The sequence below is a fragment of the Dendropsophus ebraccatus genome, chromosome 3 (genome assembly GCF_027789765.1).
Source record: "Dendropsophus ebraccatus isolate aDenEbr1 chromosome 3, aDenEbr1.pat, whole genome shotgun sequence".
Lineage (NCBI taxonomy): Eukaryota > Metazoa > Chordata > Amphibia > Anura > Hylidae > Dendropsophus > Dendropsophus ebraccatus.
In genome coordinates this window covers 90,047,769-90,071,029 of record NC_091456.1, presented here as the reverse complement: position 1 = coordinate 90,071,029, position 23,261 = coordinate 90,047,769, and the positions used below count along the sequence as shown (strand labels likewise).

The 23,261-nt window shown below is 49.2% G+C and overlaps 1 protein-coding gene across 1 annotated transcript in view; it reads left to right on the top strand.

Annotated features, from left to right (window-relative positions):
• The window catches only part of NANS (N-acetylneuraminate synthase), a 48,966-nt gene that overhangs the window by 3,789 nt on the left and 21,916 nt on the right, over positions 1-23,261 (top strand). The window contains exon 2 of the mRNA XM_069964376.1: positions 11,899-12,114. Within this exon, the coding sequence (XP_069820477.1) occupies positions 11,899-12,114 (216 nt within the window). The remainder of the gene's footprint in view (positions 1-11,898; positions 12,115-23,261) is intronic.

Genomic DNA, 23,261 nt, shown 5'->3' with positions numbered 1-23,261 from the left:
GTATCACCTATCCATAAGATAGGTGATAAAAAGTTGATAGGTGCGGATCTGACCACTGGGACCCCCACTGACCTCGAGAACTGGGGACATTAATACCCTGAAATGAATAGATTGCAGCCCATCACTTATATTTCTCACTCCTTAATCTTTCTGACATCTCTAGAAAACATACATTCATTTCCAGTTTTTGTGCGTTTCATGTTTGGCTTCACCTTATAGTTGTCTGATTTTATGTTTACAAGTCAATGATCTGAGTGTCCGAACTCCCAAACAGGAAGTGCCAGGGGTCAGATTTCAAAAATATTAACTGTATTCAGACTATTAATCAAAAAATGGGGTTACTGTGGGTAAAAAAATATCAACAGATGTAATTGTCACCAAATTGTCAGTTTAACTTTGATTTACACAAATTCATCAGGCTTGGCATCTCAAGAGTTTTATTTAAATGCCAATAACTGGATTGTCATTCAGTCAAGCAGCTGCAATACAGGCTTTCTTACAGCATCATGATTGAATCTCCAAAGCATATGCTGCACTGCTAGCTGACCCCACCAGTGTTACACTTTATCTCCAAGTCAGAACTTGATGTAGGCAAAACATTTTCTCCAGATCAGAGGTCATCCATGTTCCAGGTTGTTACTAAAATATCCCACTTTGTTGGTGACTTGGAATCATCCCGAAAGCTTGTATACTGTTGGTACATGAACTCGTGTCTAAAATTTTCCCCTGTCTATTCTGGATCTTCTCCTGTGTGTTGGGATGTTAGGAGCAGTTGTTAGCTTAAAGGGGAACTCCAGGTAGAGGTTAAAAAAATGAAACTTCTGCAGAAGCATAACGCATTTTTTACCTATCTATCTCAGTTTTGAAACTACCAAAAACCCATTTGTTTTTTTTTTTGGGGGACGGGGGTTGTTCTGTATTGTGTTTCTGTACTTCCTGGTTGAGCAGTTCCCAGAATGCAGTACTGGTTCCAGAATGCAATGCTTTCCCTCAGCTGTTCATCACAGTCCTCCACCTTTCCTATTCCCCACCCAAATCTGTTGCAGAATATCTAGGCTGTGTTCACACATTGCAGTTTCATTGTGTTACTGAATTATTTGCAGTACTTTATCATTTCATTGTGGTCCCACCCACACAGCACGCTGTATTCTCTACCTGTAACACCACACAGCACGCTGTATTCTCTACCTGTAACACCACACAGCACGCTGTATTCTCTACCTGTAACACCACACAGCACGCTGTATTCTCTACCTGTAACACCACACAGCACGCTGTATTCTCTACCTGTAACACCACACAGCACGCTGTATTCTCTACCTGTAACACCACACAGCACGCCGTATTCTCTACCTGTAACACCGCACAGCACAATCAGTGAAATCAGTGCAGCACCTGCTTATGGCCGGTCAGAGATGGTGAATCACAGCCCCCCCTCCTGTGACATCACGCCCTGCCCCCTGTCTGCATCATCAGCCTGCACTCAGCAAACACACACAATGTGAGACAGAAGCATGGAAGATTTGTCTTCTAAGGTGGGATAGCAGAGGGAGCAGGAGACAATGTGAATTGTCACAGAGGCCATTTTTCTTCACTTCCTGCATTTCTATCAGCTACCAGTGTGGCAGAACCGTACAGATATGATAACACATCTATATAACTTTTAATGTTCTTTTAAGAAAACAAATTTTCCTTATGTGGAGTTCCCCTTTAATGCACATTTGGTGGGAGTGCGGTCAGATTGCTCCCTTTTGGAAAGAAATAAATACTCCTAGAATCTATACTGCACTTCTCTATTAACCCCTAGACGACCAAGGACGTACGGGTACGCCCTGAAAGTCTGTGCCCAGACGACCCTGGGCGTACCGATATGTCTTTTCCTATGGCATAGCAGTGATCAGTGTGTATAATGTAATACATGAATGTAAAAGTCCCCCAAAGGGACTTAAAATGTGTAAATAAAAAAAAGTTAGGGTACAAACCCACACACCGTATTCACAGCAGATACGCAGCAAAAACGCAGCAGATTTGAAGCAGATTTGATGGTGCAGATTTGATGCTGTGTCCAGTTATTTAGATCTAATCTGCTGCGTATTTGTTGCGTGTTTTGTTGCGTATTTGCTGCGTATCGCAGCAGTAAATAAGCTGCGTATACGGTGTGTGGGTTTATACCCTAAAAATCATTATTACACTACCCCAGAGCCCCTCCCCCAATAAAAGTTTAAATCACCACCCTTTCCCATTATATAAATAAAACATATAAAAATAAATGCGTGCGTAATTGTCCCATCTATTAAAATATAGCAAGCTCCATCATGAATGGCGTAGACGAAAAGAGGGGAAAAAAGTGCCAGGATTACCGTTTACCGCTCTTAAACCAAAACGCTCTTAATCCAAGTTACTCTTAAACCAAGGTACCACTGTACTGAGATTTCTCCTCTTCTCAAATTGATTCCTGCTTTGGCTTAAAAAATATCAGATAAATCTCTGTTTAACGGCACGCTTAGATGCCACTAATTGCTAGAGCGAGCCAAAAGAAGCTGAGCCCTTGTTCTCACTGCTGTCTTCTTTCAGCAGGAGATGAACTCCACAAGCCTGCTATAGAATCTACCTCCTGCAACATAGAAACAGCAGGGCGAGAAGGTGCTTGGCTGAGTGCATTTACTGGCATTAGCTAGTAATCAGTAATCCCAAACTGTGACTGTAACATTTTAAATATATAGATTGTAGTCAGGAAAGGATAGTATTTAATGTTGATTTCACACTGGTGTTATATATGGTGACTCAGATTCTAGTATTTTTGACAGCCGTAAAAAGCCTTGCCCTCAAAAGTACCCTTTCAGACCCAACAAGTCAAGAGACATCTGTCAGGTTTTGACAGAATCCATTCAAAGTTGGATCCGTCATACTTGTCTCAGCTTCTGTATGAGCAAAGCCTTATCCTTCTTTTTTTCTACAGTTATGCAAGCCACAGATATTCCTGCTACAGATAATCTGGACATATTCATATATCATATTTTTGGATTAGAAAATGCATGTTTTAGAGAGCAAAAGTAATATTATGAATAAATATTTTATATGGCACCAACATATTCCATAGCGCTTTACAATGTTAGGGTTACATACATAGACAAAATCAGACATAAGAGATACACATGTATGGGCTAAACTGCTTAATTTCCACAATGGTCCCACCTTCTCTTATAAATAGGGTAGTGCAAGTGAAGGTGTAAGAATCTGTCACCAACCAGTGTTTGTGAGTGCCGGACTAAGAGCCCTATAACACCAACAGATTATCTGACAGATTTTTTTTTTTTTTTTTTTTTTTTAAGCCAAAGCCAGGAATGGATTTTAAGGTTACAAACCCACTTGCCGGATCTGCAGCGAGTCTCCTTGCTGCGTTTTTGCAGGGAGACTCGCTGCAGATCCCGGCCCTATACTTTCAATAGCAGAGAAACTCGCCCGGCCAATCAGTGCGCTGCAGCTGCCCCGCCGCAGCGCACTTATTGGCCGGGCGGGCCGTGAAGACACCGGGAGCCCCGAAGCAAGCAGGAACGGGAACCGGGTAATGTATAATGTCCGGCGGCCGGGGGGTTAACGGGGCGGGCTGCAGACAAAATCGCAGCAGGGATGTACATCCCTGCTGCGAGTTTCTCTGCTATTGAAAGTATAGGGCTGGGATCTGCAGCGAGTCTCCCTGCAAAAACGCAGCAAGGAGACTCGCTGCAGATCCGGCAAGTGGGTTTGTAACCTAAAAGAGGAGGAATCTCAGTCTTTCCTGGCTTTGGATCAGAAAAATCTGTCAGATAATCTGCTGGTGTAATAGGGCCCTAAGTGTAGGGGAATGAGAAGTGATATTAGGGTGACCAGATTAAGGTGCAGCCAGTGAAGTGACTAGCAGTGGGTGGTGGTGGTGTGTGTGGGTGTGGGTGTGGGGGGATGGGGATTGGTATAGCGGCTGGACAGGGAGATGAACCTGGCTGCTTTATTAGGGATGGGTTGGGGAGGGAAAAGTTGATTACTAAGGAATTGCAATAGTGAAGATGGGAATGAATGAATCAGAGCAACAATGAGAGTTTTCTCTTATTCAACAGTGAGGAAAGGATGGATTTTAGAGATGGGTTGTTTTTTTTTTTTAGATGTAAGTGATTAGACTGTGAAAGGGATGGAATGTAGGAAATGAAAGATGGATCAGAGTCAATAATTACCCCAAGATGACAAGCGTGCTGTCTAAGGGTACCACAAACAGAGATGGAAATGTCTAGTCTATTGCCCTTGCAGTGGATTTTAAATCCACCGCTAGAACGTAATGGCAACTTTCTTTAAAGTGTCCCTGTCATTATTACTTTCAAAATCTAAATCAACAGTAGATGTGAAATAAAGCAAGTTTGCAATATACATTCATTATTTTTATCACGCTGTAAAACAAAGCTGAACTTACCAGAAATCCAGGTCCAGTCTCCTGAAGGCAGATTTTATGACTTGTGCTGGTTGAAAAAAACAGACTAAACACAGGAATTCCGGCCAGTACAGAGAGTCGCGGCTCAATGTGTCCAGCAATCACATGACTGCCTTCTCTCCTAGAGCGCTCAGATGACTTGGGATACACAGGACTTCCTGTTTTCTTAAAAAAACAGAAAACAGGAAGTGTCGTGTTTTCCATGATAACTAAAATAATAATAATAGTATGTTGTAAACTTGCTTTATATAACATCTACCGTTGATTTAGATTTTTTAAAGTTATAACGACAGTGATACTTTAAAACAAATGTACCAGCAGGTACATTGCTTTAAGATTTTAGACCGCCATGGGGATGCCAGTGTCAGTCCTTTTTTTTTTTTTTTTTTTTTTTTTTTTTTTTTTTAAACTGTGGCCCGGTTTCTGCACACAGCGCCGGTCTATTCCCGATCACCGGCCTGGCCTGAAGCACTGGAGGTGGGCCAGCCCGCCCCCAGTGTGATGAAACTGCTCTCCTCTGTGACACGGTCGGTGAGTGGGAATAGGACGGCGACATGCGCAGGATCCGGGCTGTGGTTCAAAAAAAAAAAAAAAAAAGAACCGCTGCATCGGCAACCCTGCGCTGGCACTATTTTATTAATGTAAAAGTCTTAAAGCGATGTAGCTGCTGGTCCATTCACTTTAAAGAGGCATTGCCACTAAAAATTTACAAATTTTTTGAGAACTGCCAGGGAAAGGTGTCTATTATTGGGAATTTGAATATAAGCCACCAGCAAGGAAGCAGACATTACTACAAGACTGCACACATATATATTTTAGATAGGAACATTTTTTTTCATTACCTAGTGACAGGTACTTTACTACTTCAATACTGGGTCAGTAAAAGTAGTAAAGAGACCATGCTTGTCTGCTTCCCTTGAGCATATTCATACAGTAATTCATGTACTAATACTACAGGCCTTCCATGTCCGTGAAACACGTAACGTAGGCATAAGGCCTTATGGTGCGTTTACACAGAGATTTATCTATTAGTGGGACAGCAGACAATATTGAGCTGTGCATCCTCTGTAATGGCTCTGATGTCTATAGAGTTGGGGTTCTGTGTCACTCTCTCCTAGCTTGCCTATGCTTTTGTCTGGCAAAAGGTATGGTCAGGCAGTTTTGTGGAATACATTTCTTATTTTAGGAAATCTTCCAATCAGGTGATAGGTTTTTTTCATTGCAGTTTCCATTTAGATACCAGATGGAACAGTGAGGATCTCTATAGTGTTCAGGGGGAAAAGTATGCGGTGTTGAAGGTTTTTGTGAAAAAAAATGTTATAGGTGTGTTCATACATACAGGATCCGCAGCAGATTTGATGGGGCAGATATCCTGTACGTGTGAACGTACCTTTTATGCATTTATTTTCTTTTGTGTTGTCTAAACCCTGGGTGCGTCTTATAGTCTAAATAATACAGAATTACATAATGTACAGCGTAAATAATTTTGACAAGAAATAAAAACCATAAAAACAAGTTAATTGCCTCATTTATACAGATGGATAATAACCAAACTGTACCCTGCTACCAGTGGGCTGTGTTGTATCACTGCTGCTCAGCAGAATGGGAACACTCTGAATAAGTAGTTGTATTATTTTGCCAATTTTTCTATATATTTTTTTTATTTTACTTTTTTTTTTTTTTTTTTTTTTTTCTTCTTGGCCTGTAGCCTTACAAAGTAAGAATGTCCTGTTGTGTTATGAAACCATCTGTAATTAATTTTATGCAGACGCTTAAAATGCTGCTTACTGAGTGGGTGTAGCACAGTCAGCATGCAAATTCAGGATCTAATGAAGTGGCTGTGGAGAAGGCGGCTCTATGAGGGCAAAAATGGGATTTGCTTATTTTTGTTGTGAATCCGTCACCTTATACATTTACTCTTCTAAATGTGTCCTAGAGGTTAATAAAACATGCCCCGTATATTCAAATTAAGGCCACGATTGCGCAACAGATTATTCAGGTGGAAAAATTTCTTATGCAGAAGAATTTGCAGCATTTTCTAATTCAGTGGGGCTAATTCACATGTGGAATTTCTTCGATGAAAAGCATAGCACTTCTGTTAGTTTTCTTTTTTTTTTCCCTCCGTGACACGAGTTTCCATTGTGACAACAACACCGATATTCCGGTGAGGTCATTAGGTGAATTTTTACAGATTTCATTGCAGAATGCACATTGGAAACCACATAAACACTATGGGGAACTTTTTCTTATCTTGGGAGATTTTAGTACAAGGCTAAAAAATTTGTGCATGCAGCGCCAAGGCTCCCCGGATTTTTGTTGAGGCGCAGTGCCTTTACATAAATCCTGTGCGCACTACTTAGAGCGGGCATAGGTTTCTTTATTTGTCGGAAAATTGCTAAATTTGCCCTCCATATCTGCCCCTCCAACATGACTAGCGAAGAGAGGCCTTATGCAAAAATGTATCCACACAACAAGCATGTGCACATAAATTTATTTGCAACTGTGCCTTCTGGACCAGCAAACGGCCAATGCCAAAAATAATAAATGTTCCCCTTTGTGAACACAACCTAGTAATTAACCCTTTCTTGACATTTGACATGTACATCAAATGTTGGGTCCAAGTGTATGGAGCAGTGTCATATGCTAAGCCCATGTCATACCTGGCGAGTAGCAAGCCACTGTCTGCAGCTGACAACTTTACAAAGTTTTATAAAAAATTACTGTTATTCAGCACCGTGATGGACATTTTTCTAAACTACATGCATTATTATTTTGGCCTGGAAATACTTAAACAGAGCCGCTGTTGCCCCTGCTCATCGTTCACATGGCTGCACTATAGTCATTTTTATAGAAGTCTGGCATTTTCTAAAATGCAGCAGCCAGCAGGGGCTGGAGGGAAATTATTTACAAGTAGGAACTAACCCGTGCCTGAGGACAGGCCTTGGGACCCACATCGGAAGTCATTTTTCTCCGAGTTGTGATGATGAATACCTTAGTCCCAGTAACCATAATAGCTCTTAGATTACCTCCTGACTGTATATAGTCAAAATACACCTCTTTTTAGAACCTGGGGGACCCCCCCCCCCCTCCCCCCCAGTCTTCCAGTTTCCTTCTCTGCCCTGGTTTTGTTTTGAGTGAGATTTATTAGCAGAGTGTCCTGTATGTATGGGCTCTCTGATCTCCTCTTCTGTGAGCCAAATTGACTCGCAATTAGTGATGCACCGAAATATCCATACTACTATCGATATTTTGGGCAGAAAAAGGTTCGGTACCAGGATTTCCTTGTATCGATACTTTATGTTAAACTGCCTAATAACGCAGCTTAATATAAAGTATCGTGCAGAGAACACGGCCAGTGGCTGAGCGCCGGACATGTTCTCTGTGTACCGCGCCCCTGCACCCTGGTGGCCCCTCCTCCGCCCTTGTGCTCTCCGCTCCCGGCTATTTTATAGGGTAGATGCCGCTGTCACACCTGACAGCGGCATTTAACCCCTCCTGAGCCGCTCCATATGCAGCAGGCGTCTGCTGCATATGGAGCGGCCCCCACTGCTAATGACTGCAGCCATTTCACTTCCCCCCCCCCCCCCCCCCCCCCACTCAGGACCCACTGCTGCAGCCGGGTCCCCCTTACCCACCAGTTCCCGCTGCTGCAGCCGGGTTCCCCGTGCCCGCCTGTTCCCGACCTTGCAGCCGAGTCCCCCGCGCCGCACCACCACCAGGACCTGCCGGTGCAATGCAGTCCCTCGCACCCTCCGGTGTCCACAATCCTGCCCCCCCCCCCCCTTTCCTTGGGGCCCTCCTGTACAGTGGCACAGCAACTCCCAGCATACCTTCTTGTGGGGAGTTGTTGTGCACAAGGAGGTATGCTGGGAGTTGTTGTGTCAGGAGGCTGCTAATGCAGTACAACTCCCAGCAGCACACCTTCTTGTGCACTACAACTCTCAGCATACATCCTTGGGCACAAAGGTATGCTGGGGGTTGTAGTGCACAAGGAGGTATGCTGCTGGGAGTTGTGGTGCATTAGCAGCTTCCTGACACAACAACTTCCAGCATACCTTCTTGTGGGGAGTTGCAGTGCACAAGCAGGTATGCTGGGAGGAGTTGTGTTAGGAGGCTGTTAAAGCACTACAACTCCCAGCAGCATACCTCCTTGTGCACTACAACCCCCAGCATACCTCATTGTGCACTACAACCCTTAGCATACCTCTTTGTGCACAATGAGGTATGCTGGGGGTTGTAGTGCACAAGAAGTTGTGCTGCTGGAAGTTGTGTCAGGAGGTTGCTGCTGCACAACTGCAACCCCCAGCATACCTCCTTGTGCACTACAACTCCCAGAACACCACCTTGTGGGGAGTTGCACACAAGGAGGAATGCTGGGGATATGTAGTGCACAAGGAGGTATGCTGAGGGTTGTAGTGCACAAGGAGGTATGCTGGGAGTTGCAGTTGTGCAGCAGCAGCCTCCCGACACAACATCCCAGCATACCTTTGTGTACTACAACTCCCAGCATACCTACTTGTGTACTACAACTCCCAGCATACCTTCTTATGCACCACAACTCCCAGCATACCTGCTTGTGCACTACAAATCACCACAAGAAGGTATGCTGGGAGTTGTAGTGCATAAGAAGGTATACTGGGAGTTGTTGTGCACAGGGAGGTATGCTGCGGGATAGAAGGGAATTAAAAAGTGTTAAAAAAAAAGGTTAAATAAAAAAAAAAAAATCATAATAAAGGTTCTAATAATCCCTGTTCCCTTATTTAAAAAAAATATATATATATATATTATTATATTTGTATTTTTACATATTTTTTTCAATGATGATTACTTTCTAACTCACTTTCTAACTTTTTAACTCACCTAGGGCCAGTTCCCAGCGCAGGCAGTGTGACGTACGCTACCTGTGCCGGAGACTGAGATCACCGAACTTCTCCCGGGTAGAGACCCTCGGCTGCTGGGAGAGCTTTGGGAGAAGGAGAGGGTTTTGGGAAGTTCCGGCGCTTCTTTCATTCTCCCGAAACTCTCCCGGCAGCAGAGTGTCTCCGAGCCTCTCCGGTGAGACGCTCTGCTGCCCTGGAGAGGTTCGGCGGTCTCTGGCGCAGGTAGTGTACGTCACACTGCCTGCTCCGGGAACGGTACGAGAGGCGCACGGAGGCCGGGAACAGGCCCTAGGTGAGTTAAGTGTGTGTGTGTGTGTGTGTGTGTGTGTGTGTGTGTGTGTTTTTTTGTTTTTTTTTTAATTTAGCTGCAGTTAACATTTTTCGGTTGTATAATGAGAACCCCTGACAATCTTCTTAAAAGTCAGGAGTTGTCTTATACGCCCAGTCGCCTTATACGCCGGAAAATACGGTATGTTTCTCAAGTCAGTATGATTACAATGATAGGTTACTTGTATTACTTTTATTTGACTGCTTTTAAAAATACTAAGTGTGATTAAAACTCCTTTTTTACCATCCTTGTAAGGGTATGTTCACATGACATTTTTGGCTGCACGTCGGGCTACACGGCACAAATCAGTGATAAAAGGATGCTGCCGTGCAGCCCGAAGTGCGGCCGGCGGCCACATTAACTTAAATGAGCAGGACGGAGTCATTATGTGACAACGTTCTGCTCATTTGCGGGACGTACACGTACATGAGTCCTGCACAAAAGCCGTGTACGTCCCGCAAATAAGCAGAACGTTGTCACATAATGTGCAAAAGAACACTGCAGAGACACCATCACATGTCTCGACGTCAGTGAACTAGCCAGACCTTCCCTCTGGGAAGGAACAACCAAGCCAAAGTGTTCTCCAGTCAAGGAAACCACCTCAGCAAGGTATCCATCCACAGACAGCTGTTTCGGGGTTTTTGCCCCTCATCAGTGTGGAGTAGGTTTCTGGCTAGTGGGAGCGGTGTTTTGGTTGATCTCCCTGAGGTCAATCAGCGTCCTTTTGCATGCACTTACTAGTCATTGCTCCCACTAGCCAGAAACCTACTCCACACTGATGAGGGGCAAAAACCCCGAAACAGCTGTCTGTGGATGGATACCTTGCTGAGGTGGTTTCCTTGACTGGAGAACACTTTGGCTTGGTTGTTCCTTCCCGGAGGGAAGGTCTGGCTAGTTCACCGACGTCGAGACATGTGATGGTGTCTCTGCAGTGTTCTTTTGCATATTTGATTTCCCAGGGGGCAATGTTCTAGAATACACTGGCGTTGAGACACGTGATGGTGTCTCTGCGGTGTTTTGGTTGATCTCCCTGAGGTCAATCAGCGTCCTTTTATTGTCACATAATGACTTCGTCCTGCTCATTTAAATCAATGTGGCCGCCGGCCGCACTTCGGGCTGCACGGCAGCATCCTTTTATCACTGATTTGTGCCGTGTAGCCCGACGTGCGGCCAAAAACGTCATGTGAACATACCCTAGCGCTTTTATTTTTTTGTCTGAGGCCTCATATTTTTGCGTCATGATCTGCACTTTCTATCGGTAGCGTGCCTGCGTATATGCAATTTTTTGATACATTTTTATTCCAATTTTTCCGTATTTGATGTGACCAAAATTCAACAATTTTGCGCTTTGGCTGTATTTTTTTTTTCTTTGCACCTACGCCATTTACCATGTGAGCTCAGTAAAGCGATAATTTATGAGCTTGGTTCTTTTTCGCACGTGGCAATAGCAAATATATTTTCTTTTATTTATAAAATGGCAACTTTGATTTAAACTTTTAATATGGGAAGGGTTATTGGGTTTTTTTTTTTTTTTCCTTTCTTTCCTACATTAACTTTTAGCCCCCTAGGGGTGTCTATGAGCCATGCACTGACTGCTCATAGGGGTCAAGTGTGTATGTAGTGTGTATCTACTACATTGATCCACGCATCTGGTGCTCGAGTACGAAGTGCTGCTGAAGCTCATAGTAATCAGGCGCCGAGGCGGGATGAGCATCATAGCGCCTCTGAAGCACGGGCCAGCAGGTACAAGTAATCAGCATTTCCCGATTGTTCAGGGAGGCTGAGTACACTAGACCGCCACAGATGGCTTTTTAACAGCATTCAAATTAAAAACTGGCAGCATAATTTAAAGGGAACCTGTCACCGGGGACGCTGGCACAGAGCCTGCCCGACCCCCTGGTGCAACCCCCTGGATACTTACCCTTTCCGACGAGTGCATTTGCATGGCCCTGTTTAGACCACCAAATTGTATAGTATGCTAACTTATGGAGCAGACCTAAAGAGCAGCCAACACTTAATAAAAGGAATGACAGGTAAGCATTGCCTATAGAGTATGGGTATACGCAGTCGTGTTTTTCCCATCTGGAATTCTGCACAATTTTGTACCACATCTCCTGAGTTTTCCCATATATTGATCCAACTAATCTATAGATCTTTGCTCTGCTAGGTGCAGAGGTGTGTTGTTGGGGATATATTGGTTTGACATACTGCATGCTTTTTTCTTCTTGCAGGACTGTGGTGCTGACTGTGCCAAGTTCCAGAAGAGTGAGCTAGAATACAAATTCAATAAAAAAGCCTTAGAACGACCATATACCTCACCACATTCTTGGGGAAAGACATATGGAGAACACAAGCGCCATTTGGAATTCAGTCATGATCATTATCGGGAGTTGCAAAAGTATGCAAAGGAAATAGGCATTTTCTTCACAGCCTCTGGAATGGATGAGGTAAGTGCGTAATAAGCACTGGTTATTACTATGTGAACACTGCTGCCTCATAATACCCATAGAAGTTATGGTAACAGCTGCATTATGACATACAGAGAAATTAAATTACTGTACAGTGCAAACGAAGAACTCCAGAAGATACAACCGGTCTTTATTTAACAGGTGTGGTTAAAGCAAACTGGTACAAAAGACATACCTGATGCTTATGTGACTATGACTAAGGGCCTGTGCACACAGAGCAAAAAAGGTGCTCAAAAAGAGTGGGCATTAGGTTTATCTTCTGGTCACCCTGGAGTTCTTGCAGCTCTGTGCACTTCATGTGTTGCACTATTGAGCTGTATCTACTGTGTGTGGACATGGTTATTGTACAGTGTTCAGCATAGGGTACAGACAGTACAGTGTAAAGGCTAGACGGTCTAAAAATGTACCATATTTCTCAAAGTGAGTCATGTTTGATAAATTGGTTGCTTTCTTAGACTGTCTTTCTAGTCTCTATATTATCTAATAGTTAGCACAAACTGTGCCAAAATTCTAGTGCATTTTGTTGCATTTTTTTAGAGGCCATGTCTGTTTTCTTTGACCCTTGTGAAAGTGTCTGAAAAGTCATAAGAAATGTGGTGTAAGTTATGTAAAAACTACCATAGAATATTTCCACAGTTACCATGGTAAATATGCACTAATAATGGATTCATTAAAGCTGTCTAAAGTAAAAATGTGGTTGCCCATAGCAGCTCAACTTTAAAGGGGTACTCCAGGCCTTTTTTTTTTTTTTTTTTTTTTTTAGTATCACCGGGAAGGGGGTGAATGAAGATAATGACCTCCACTTACCTCCCCAGCTCAAGCGCTAGGGCCGAATTACAGTGCTCCAGTCCCTCGGTCTCTGAGAGAACTTGAGACGTGACATTGGCAGGCCTGCTCAGCCATTTAGGGGCTGTAGTGTCCCGCCTCTGCTGCTGAATGGCTGAGTGGTCCTGCAAGTGTCACGTCTCAAGTTCCCTCTGAGATGTGAGCGGACAGAGACCAGGGGACCGGAACAGCATGGTGCACGCCCCAGCGCAGGAGTACCTCTTTAACCCCTTAAAGACAGCCATTTCGATTTTTGAGTTTTCATTTTTTCCTCCTTGTGCTTAAAAGGCCATAGCAGTTACATTTTTCCACCTAGAAACCCACATGAGCCCTTATTTTTTGCGCCACTAATTGTACTTTGCAATGACAGGCTGTATTTTTTAATAAAGTACACTGCGAAACCAGAAAAAAAAATAAATGTGTGGTGAAATTGAAAAAAAAAAACGCATTTTGTTTATTTGGGGGGTATTTGTTTTTACGCCATTCGCACTGGGGTAAAACTGACATGTTGTTATATATGTTCCTCAAGCCGTTACGATTAAAACGATATTCAACATGTATAACTTTTCTTTTATCGGATGGCCTGTAAAAAATTCAAACCATTGTTAACAAATATGTCACATAAAATTGCTCCATTCCCAGGCTTATAGCGCTTTTATCCTTTGGTCCATGGGGCTGTGTGAGGTGTCATTTTTTTTTTGTGCCATGATGTTTACTTTCTATCAGTACCTTGATTGCGCATAAACGACTTTTTGATTGCTTTTTATTACAGTTTTTCTGGATTTGATGCGACCAAAAATGCGCAATTTTGCACTTTGGGATTTTTTTGCACTGACTCCGTTTACCGTGCGAGATCAGGAATGTGATTAATTAATAGTTCGGGCGATTAGGCACGTGGCGATACCAAACATGTTTTGTTTATTTTTTTAATTTTTATTTATAACCTGGGAAAAGGGGGGCGATTTAGACTTTTATTAGGGGAGGGGCTTTTTACTAATACTTTTATTTATTTATTTTTACACATATACTAGAAGCCACCCTGAGGGACTTCTAGTATAAACACTCTGATCTCTCATTGAGATCTTTGCTGTATAGATAAACAGCAAAGATCAATGAGATCGGCACTCGTTTGCTTTCGGCTGCCGCAGCCGAAAACAGACGAGTGGCGAGCCGGGGGATGGTACCATCTCGGAGAGGTCCCCGGCCGGCATCAGGTACAGAGATCGCTCCTCCGGGACAACGATCTCAGCCACTAGACACCAGGGAAGTGCTGCAGCCGGTAATCGGAGGCAGCTGTCAACTTTGACAGCTGCCTCCGATTACCTGATTAGCGGGCACGGCGATCGGACCGTGTTCGCTAATAGCCGCAGTCCCGGGCTACATGTGGCACCCGGGGTCGCGGCGGTTCAGAGCGGGGTCGCCGCGCGGCCCCGTTCTGAAGCCCCTTACCGGCAAAGGGCGTAAATATACGCCCTTTGTCGTTAAGGGGTTAAGCAGAATATGAAATGAAAGCTGCAATGTGATTGGTCGCTATGGAAAGCAAAATGATTTTCTTTGGACAGTTTGAATAAATCCTCCTCACTCTTTTGTAGGATACTCCTGTTGTGCTTTTAATACTCTGCCTTTGGGGTACTTTGATATCATTTAGTTAAATGGGGATATTTTGCTTTAGAACACTGACAATAATAGCTTGTGCTATCAACTTTTTGTGGTTCAGAAGTCAAATTAACGAATTTACTACATAAATGTCTACAAATCTAACCAAAGACTTCATATGGGCTTAATTTACACAGTGCTGCAATGCTCATTTATTACATATAATTTTAACCCCTTAGTGACCGCCATGCTGCCTTTTCACGGCGGCCACTAATGGGCTTTATTCCGATGCGTACGCCTTTTAACGGCGGGCCCATCGGAATAAATTACCGCCCGGCGGCGGCAGCAGGACGGGTGATCAGCGGTCAGTGTGACCGCTGACACCCTCCTGTAACTGCCCGGAGCGAAATATTCTCCGCTCCGGGCAGTTTAATCCGTTAAATGCCGCTGTCAAACCATGACAGCGGCATCTAACGGGTCCCGGTGGATCCCGGACGGCGCCGTGGGTCACTTACATGATCGCGATGTCCGGCGGCGCCGTCCGGGGTCCCGATGTCTCCATGGTGATTCCGGGGTCCTAATGAAGGTCCCCGGGGTCACCATGGAGATGCCTGATGCTGACAGGGGTGGCCGCGGCTATTGCCTGTCAGCATGAGGCATGATACTATACATTGCAGTACATTAGGTACTGCAATGTATTGTATCAGTGATCAAAGTATTTTACACTAGTGTACAGTAATGTACACTAGTGTAAAAGTAAAAAAAAGTGAAAAAAGTGTGCACCAAACACAACACAGCCCCCCCCCCAGCCCCCCCCAATAATAAAGATGCATTACATTCCCCATACACTATAAAACATTACATAAAAGTGATCAAAAACACAAATCCTATACATATATGGTATCGTTACGTCCGTAACAACCCAATCTATAAAACTATATCAATAATTATATCGCACGACACAAGCTGTGAATTTTTTTTTATAAAAACCGTACTAGAATAGCTGTATTTTATCAATCCACTTTAGAAAATACGTCATAAAAGAGATCAAAAAGTCATATACATATAAAACTTGGTATCAATAGAAACTACAGATCTTCCCGCAAAAAATAAGCCCAAAACCAGCTCTGTCGCGCAAAAGATGAGAACGCTATGGATCTTGCAATGCAGGGACAGTTTTTGTGGGTTTTGGCTAGGAAGATAGTTTCTATTGCGCCAAAGCGGTAATAGTTAATAAAAACTATACAAATGTGGTATCGCCGTAACCGTAGCGACCCAGAGAATACATGTATTATGTTATTAGTGACCGCCGATACGGATTTTTACGGCGATCACTAATGGGCTCTATTCTGCTGCCATCAGCTGTTTATGGCGATGGTGCAGAATAGTGCAGCGGCGCCGGTAATGCCCGCAGCCCCCTCCTCTCAGCTATCGGAGGTAGCTGAGGGGTTGGGGGAGAGTGTGGGGTCAGTCCCGGCCAGTCCCCTCACCGGTGATCGCCGTTATTATCAGTATAAAGGCGGCTACCGGTAACGGGCATTGCCAGCGCAGCTGAACGCTTTCATCTCTTCTCACCGTGAATCCACAGTGAGAGGAGATGAAAACATGTCCCCCCCCATCCCCAGAATTAACCCTAGTGACCTGGCCACTGACCCTCCCCTCCCTGGGCGGCCATCTGATCCAAGATGGCCGCCGTCATCACTGTGAACAGACTCTGTTCACAGTGATGGATTCCTAAAAATGATCCAAGCTTCATTCTCTCCACCACCTGAGGTGGCGGAGAGCATGGGGCAACGATCGGTGACCACCCGGTGTGGTCCTAGTACAAGTGATCAGCGGTATATACTATATACCACTGATCGCTTGTTCCAAATGGTGCCGGCACTTTTTTACGCCTGTCACCAAAGTCAAGTGCCCTGGATTACCCGTAACCACCCTGGATTACTTGTAACCACCCCGGATTACTTGTAACCACCCCGGATTACCCGTAGCCACCCCAGATTACCCGTAGCCACCCCAGATTACCCGTAGCCACCCCAGATTACCCGTAACCGCCCCAGGCAGCCCGTCACCGCCCCAGGCAGCCCGTCACCGCCCCAGGCAGCCCGTCACCGCCCCAGGCAGCCCGTCACCGCCCCAGGCTGGCACGGACTGCCCGTCACCGCCCCGGGCAGGCACGGACTGCCCGTCACCGCCCCGGGCAGGCACGGACTGCCCGTCACCGCCCCGGGCAGGCACGGACTGCCCGTCACCGCCCCGGGCTGGCACGGACTGCCCGTCACCGCCCCGGGCTGGCACGGACTGCCCGTCACCGCCCCGGGCTGGCACGGACTGCCCGTCACCGCCCCGGGCTGGCACGGACTGCCCGTCACCGCCCCGGGCTGGCACGGACTGCCCGTCACCGCCCCGGGCTGGCACGGACTGCCCGTCACCGCCCCGGGCTGGCACGGACTGCCCGTCACCCCCCCGGGCTGGCACGGACTGCCCGTCACCGCCCCGGGCTGGCACGGACTGCCCGTCACCCCCCCGGGCTGGCACGGACTGCCCGTCACCCCCCCGGGCTGGCACGGACTGCCCGTCACCCCCCCTGGCTGGCACGGACTGCCCGTCACCCCCCCGGGCTGGCACGGACTGCCCGTCACCGCCCCGGGCTGGCACGGACTGCCCGTCACCGCCCCGGGCTGGCACGGACTGCCCGTCACCCCCCCGGGCTGGCACGGACTGCCCGTCACCCCCCCGGGCTGGCACGGACTGCCCGTCACCCCCCCGGGCTGGCACGGACTGCCCGTCACCCCCCCGGGCTGGCACGGACTGCCCGTCACCCCCCCGGGCTGGCACGGACTGCCCGTCACCCCCCCGGGCTGGCACGGACTGCCCGTCACCCCCCCGGGCTGGCACGGACTGCCCGTCACCCCCCCGGGCTGGCACGGACTGCCCGTCACCCCCCCGGGCTGGCACGGACTGCCCGTCACCCCCCCGGGCTGGCACGGACTGCCCGTCACCCCCCCGGGCTGGCACGGACTGCCCGTCACCCCCCCGGGCTGGCACGGACTGCCCGTCACCCCCCCGGGCTGGCACGGACTGCCCGTCACCCCCCCGGGCTGGCACGGACTGCCCGTCACCCCCCCGGGCTGGCACGGACTGCCCGTCACCCCCCCGGGCTGGCACGGACTGCCCGTCACCCCCCCGGGCTGGCACGGACTGCCCGTCACCCCCCCGGGCTGGCACGGACTGCCCGTCACCCCCCCGGGCTGGCACGGACTGCCCGTCACCCCCCCGGGCTGGCACGGACTGCCCGTCACCCCCCCCGGGCTGGCACGGACTGCCCGTCACCCCCCCCGGGCTGGCACGGACTGCCCGTCACCCCCCCCGGGCTGGCACGGACTGCCCGTCACCCCCCCGGGCTGGCACGGACTGCCCGTCACCCCCCCCGGGCTGGCACGGACTGCCCGTCACCCCCCCGGGCTGGCACGGACTGCCCGTCACCCCCCCGGGCTGGCACGGACTGCCCGTCACCCCCCCGGGCTGGCACGGACTGCCCGTCACCCCCCCGGGCTGGCACGGACTGCCCGTCACCCCCCCGGGCTGGCACGGACTGCCCGTCACCCCCCCGGGCTGGCACGGACTGCCCGTCACCCCCCCGGGCTGGCACGGACTGCCCGTCACCCCCCCGGGCTGGCACGGACTGCCCGTCACCGCCCCCGGTCTGGCACGGACTGCCCGTCACCCGCCCCGGGCTGGCACGGACTGCCCGTCACCCCCCCCGGGCTGGCACGGACTGCCCGTCACCGCCCCGGGCTGGCACGGACTGCCCGTCACCGCCCCGGGCTGGCACGGACTGCCCGTCACCGCCCCGGGCTGGCACGGACTGCCCGTCACCGCCCCGGGCTGGCACGGACTGCCCGTCACCGCCCGGGCTGGCACGGACTGCCCGTCACCGCCCCGGGCTGGCACGGACTGCCCGTCACCGCCCCGGGCTGGCACGGACTGCCCGTCACCGCCCCGGGCTGGCACGGACTGCCCGTCACCGCCCCGGGCTGGCACGGACTGCCCGTCACCGCCCCGGGCTGGCACGGACTGCCCGTCACCGCCCCGGGCTGGCACGGACTGCCCGTCACCGCCCCGGGCTGGCACGGACTGCCCGTCACCGCCCGGGCTGGCACGGACTGCCCGTCACCGCCCCGGGCTGGCACGGACTGCCCGTCACCGCCCCGGGCTGGCACGGACTGCCCGTCACCGCCCCGGGCTGGCACGGACTGCCCGTCACCGCCCCGGGCTGGCACGGACTGCCCGTCACCGCCCCGGGCTGGCACGGACTGCCCGTCACCGCCCCGGGCTGGCACGGACTGCCCGTCACCGCCCCGGGCTGGCACGGACTGCCCGTCACCGCCCCGGGCTGGCACGGACTGCCCGTCACCGCCCCGGCTGGCACGGACTGCCCGTCACCGCCCCGGGCTGGCACGGACTGCCCGTCACCGCCCCGGGCTGGCACGGACTGCCCGTCACCGCCCCGGGCTGGCACGGACTGCCCGTCACCGCCCCGGGCTGGCACGGACTGCCCGTCACCGCCCCGGGCTGGCACGGACTGCCCGTCACCGCCCCGGGCTGGCACGGACTGCCCGTCACCGCCCCGGGCTGGCACGGACTGCCCGTCACCGCCCCGGGCTGGCACGGACTGCCCGTCACCGCCCCGGGCTGGCACGGACTGCCCGTCACCGCCCCGGGCTGGCACGGACTGCCCGTCACCGCCCCGGGCTGGCACGGACTGCCCGTCACCGCCCCGGGCTGGCACGGACTGCCCGTCACCGCCCCGGGCTGGCACGGACTGCCCGTCACCGCCCCGGGCTGGCACGGACTGCCCGTCACCGCCCCGGGCTGGCACGGACTGCCCGTCACCGCCCCGGGCTGGCACGGACTGCCCGTCACCGCCCCGGGCTGGCACGGACTGCCCGTCACCGCCCCGGGCTGGCACGGACTGCCCGTCACCGCCCCGGGCTGGCACGGACTGCCCGTCACCGCCCCGGGCTGGCACGGACTGCCCGTCACCGCCCCGGGCTGGCACGGACTGCCCGTCACCGCCCCGGGCTGGCACGGACTGCCCGTCACCGCCCCGGGCTGGCACGGACTGCCCGTCACCGCCCCGGGCTGGCACGGACTGCCCGTCACCGCCCCGGGCTGGCACGGACTGCCCGTCACCGCCCCGGGCTGGCACGGACTGCCCGTCACCGCCCCGGGCTGGCACGGACTGCCCGTCACCGCCCCGGGCTGGCACGGACTGCCCGTCACCGCCCCGGGCTGGCACGGACTGCCCGTCACCGCCCCGGGCTGGCACGGACTGCCCGTCACCCGCCCCGGGCTGGCACGGACTGCCCGTCACCCCGCCCCGGGCTGGCCACGGACTGCCCGTCACCGCCCATGTGGCATGTAGGCCCCGGCTGGCACGACTGGACCCGTGCACCGCCCCGGGCTGGCACGGACTGGCCCGTCACCAGCCCCCGGGCTGGCACGGACTGCCCGTCGCCCCCCCCCCGCCCCGGGCGCTGGCACGGACTGCCCGTCACCGCCCCGGGCCTGGCACGGACATGCCCGTACACCCAGCCCCGGGCTGGCACGGACTGCCCGTCACCGCCCCGGGCTGGCACGGACTGCCCCGTCACCTGCCCCGGGCTGGCACGGACTGCCCTGTCACCCGACCCGGGCTGGCACGGACTGGCCCGTCACCGCCCCGGGCTGGCACGGGACTGCCGTACACCGCCCCGTGGCTGGCAACGACTGCCTGCTTCGACCCGCCCCGGCTGTGCACGGACTGCCCCGTCACCCCGCCCCCGGGCTAGGCACGGGACTACGCCCGTCACCGCCCCGGGCTTGCAATAAACACCCACATATGGGGTACCATTGTTACTCCGAGGAGAACCTCCGTACAAGGTTTTAGAGGGTGCTTTCACTCCCTTGTTCCTAGTGACAATTGAGGAAATTTCAACACTAAACAAAACATGTTATTGAAAAAATTCATTTTTTTTTCATTTTTACGGTCTAGTTTTGAATACTTTCCTCCAATACCTGTGGGGTCAAAATGCTCACCACACCCCAGGGTGGATAAAAATCAATGATTTTTTTAAAAAAATCAAAAAAATCGGATTTTTTTGATTTAAATCGGATTTTTTTGATTTAAATCGGATTTTTTTCAATAAACTGCTTTTTGAGGAAAATATTTTACCATCCAAAGGTTCTTCCATCATGAGATAAAGCGGAGTTGTTTAACTCAGTAGAATAAAGGCTGTATATGTTCTCAAATGTTACAACATGAACAGAGTTGAGAAAAAGACCTTAATCCTATTGTTCTACAAACCTATGAATACAGAATCATCCCCTTCAGTACCAAGTCCAAGAAGTTAGACAATATGTTTCTGATTGTTTGGACTTTTTTTTTTTGTTTAGCCAAATTAGTTAACATGGATGTTTGTTTAAGCAAATAACGTATGCTGTAATGTTGTTATTGTTTCAGTTGAATAAATCCATTTAAATTGTTATTAAGTTCAGGATTATTTTTCTCCTTCCTAAGTACAACAGAACAGTGGTGTCCAAATATGAATGATTAACCCATTAAACTGGGGAGAAAAAAGTAATATAAAAAGTGATTCTAAAAATCTTCATCTACTTGCATGTTAAAGTAGCAAGAACTAGTTTAGGTAGAAACTTTGATTTAAATCACTGATTTAAATCAAGCCTTCCTGACTAGTGATTTAAATCGTGATTTAAATCAGTTTGATTTAAAACAAATCCACCCTGCCACACCCCAAGATAAATTCCTTGAGGGGTGTACTTTCCAAAATGGGGTGATTTTGGGGGGGAGGGTTCTATTCTGTAGACATTACAGGGGCACTGCAAACGCACCTGGCGCTCAGAAACTTCTTCAGGAAAATCATGCACTGAAAATGTTTGGCGCTCCCTTCCTTCTGTGGCCCGCTGTGTGCCCACACAGTGGTGTATGCCCACATATGGGGTACCGTTCTACTCAGGAGTACCTGCGTTACATATATTGGGGTGAGTTTTCTCCCCTGTTTCTCGTGAAATTGAGAAATTTCAAACTAAACAAACATGTTATTGGAAAAATTCTATTTTTTCATTTTTACTGTCTTCTTTTGAATACCTTCCTCGAATACCTGTGGGGTCAAAATGGTCACTAAACCCCAAGATGAATTCTTTGAGAGGTGCACTTTCCAAAATGGGGTGACTTTTGGGGGGGTTCTATTCTGCTGACACTACAGGGGCACTGCAAACGCACCTGGCGCTCAGAAATTTCTTCAGCAAAATCTGAACTGGAAATGCTAATTGGCGCTCCCTTCCTTCTGAGCCCCGCTGTGTGCCCACACAGTGGTTTATGCCCACATATGGGGTATCGTTCTACTCAGGAGTACCTGCGTTACATATATTGGGGTGAGTTTTCTCCCCTGTTCCTCGTGAAATTGAGAAATTTCAAACTAAACAAACATATTATTGGAAAAATTCTATTTTTTCATTTTTACTGTCTTCTTTTGAATACTTTCCTCTAATACCTGTGGGGTCAAAATGGTCACCACACCCCAAGATGTATTCTTTGATGGGTGTACTTTCCAAAATGGGGTGACTTTTGGGGGGGTTCTATTCTGCTGACACTACAGGGGCTCTGCAAACGCACCTGGCGCTCAGAAATTTCTTCAGCAAAATCTGAACTGGAAATGCTAATAGGTGCTCCCTTCCTTCTGAGGCCTGCTGTGTGCCCATACAGTGGTTTACGCCCACATATGGGGTACCGTTCTACTCAGGAGAACCTGCATTACAAAATTTGGGGTGCATTTTCTCTCATGTTTATTATGAAAATGAGATATTTTAATCTTAACAAATATATTATTGGAAAATTTCTATTTTCCATTTTTTTCCGGCCTAATTGTGAATACTTTCCTCCAGCCCCTGTAGGGTTAAAATGCTCATTATACCCCTAGATTAATTCTTTAAGGTGTCTAGTTTCCAAAATGGGGTCACTTACGGGGGTTTCCAGTATACAAGCCTCCTAAATCAACTTAAAAAAAGAACTGGTCCCTAAAAAAATCAGTTTTGGAAATTTCATGAAAATTTGATAATTTGCTGATACATTTCTAAGCCCCGTAACACCTTAAAAAAGTGAAATATGTTTACGAAATGAAGCCAGAATAAAGAGGACATATTGATAATGTGACTTACTAACTAATTTTTGTCATGTGCCTTTTTTTTTTAGAAGCAAAGAATTTCAAAGTTCGTAAAGTGCAAAATTTTAAAATTTTTCATTATATTTTGATGTTTTTCACAAAAAACACACAAGACAGTGACCAAATTTTGCCACTAACATAAAGTACCATATGTTACGAAAAAACAATCTCAGAATCGCTAGCATACGTTAAAGCATCACTGAGCTATAAGCGCATAAAGTGAGACAGGTCAGATTTTGAAAAATGAGCCTGGTCATTAAGGCCCAAACAGGCTTGGTCCCTAAGGGGTTAAAGCGCAACTGTCATTTCAGGGTCATTTTTCTAAAAACATTAAATATCTATAGTACAAGCGATTTTAAGAAACTCAGTAATAGGTTTTACGTACTAAAAGAGTTTCCTTCTGGACTGAAAAACCAATCTCCCAGCCTCCCCCCTCACTGCAGAAGAACCAGGATTTTTGTGTCCATTATGTGGCTATGG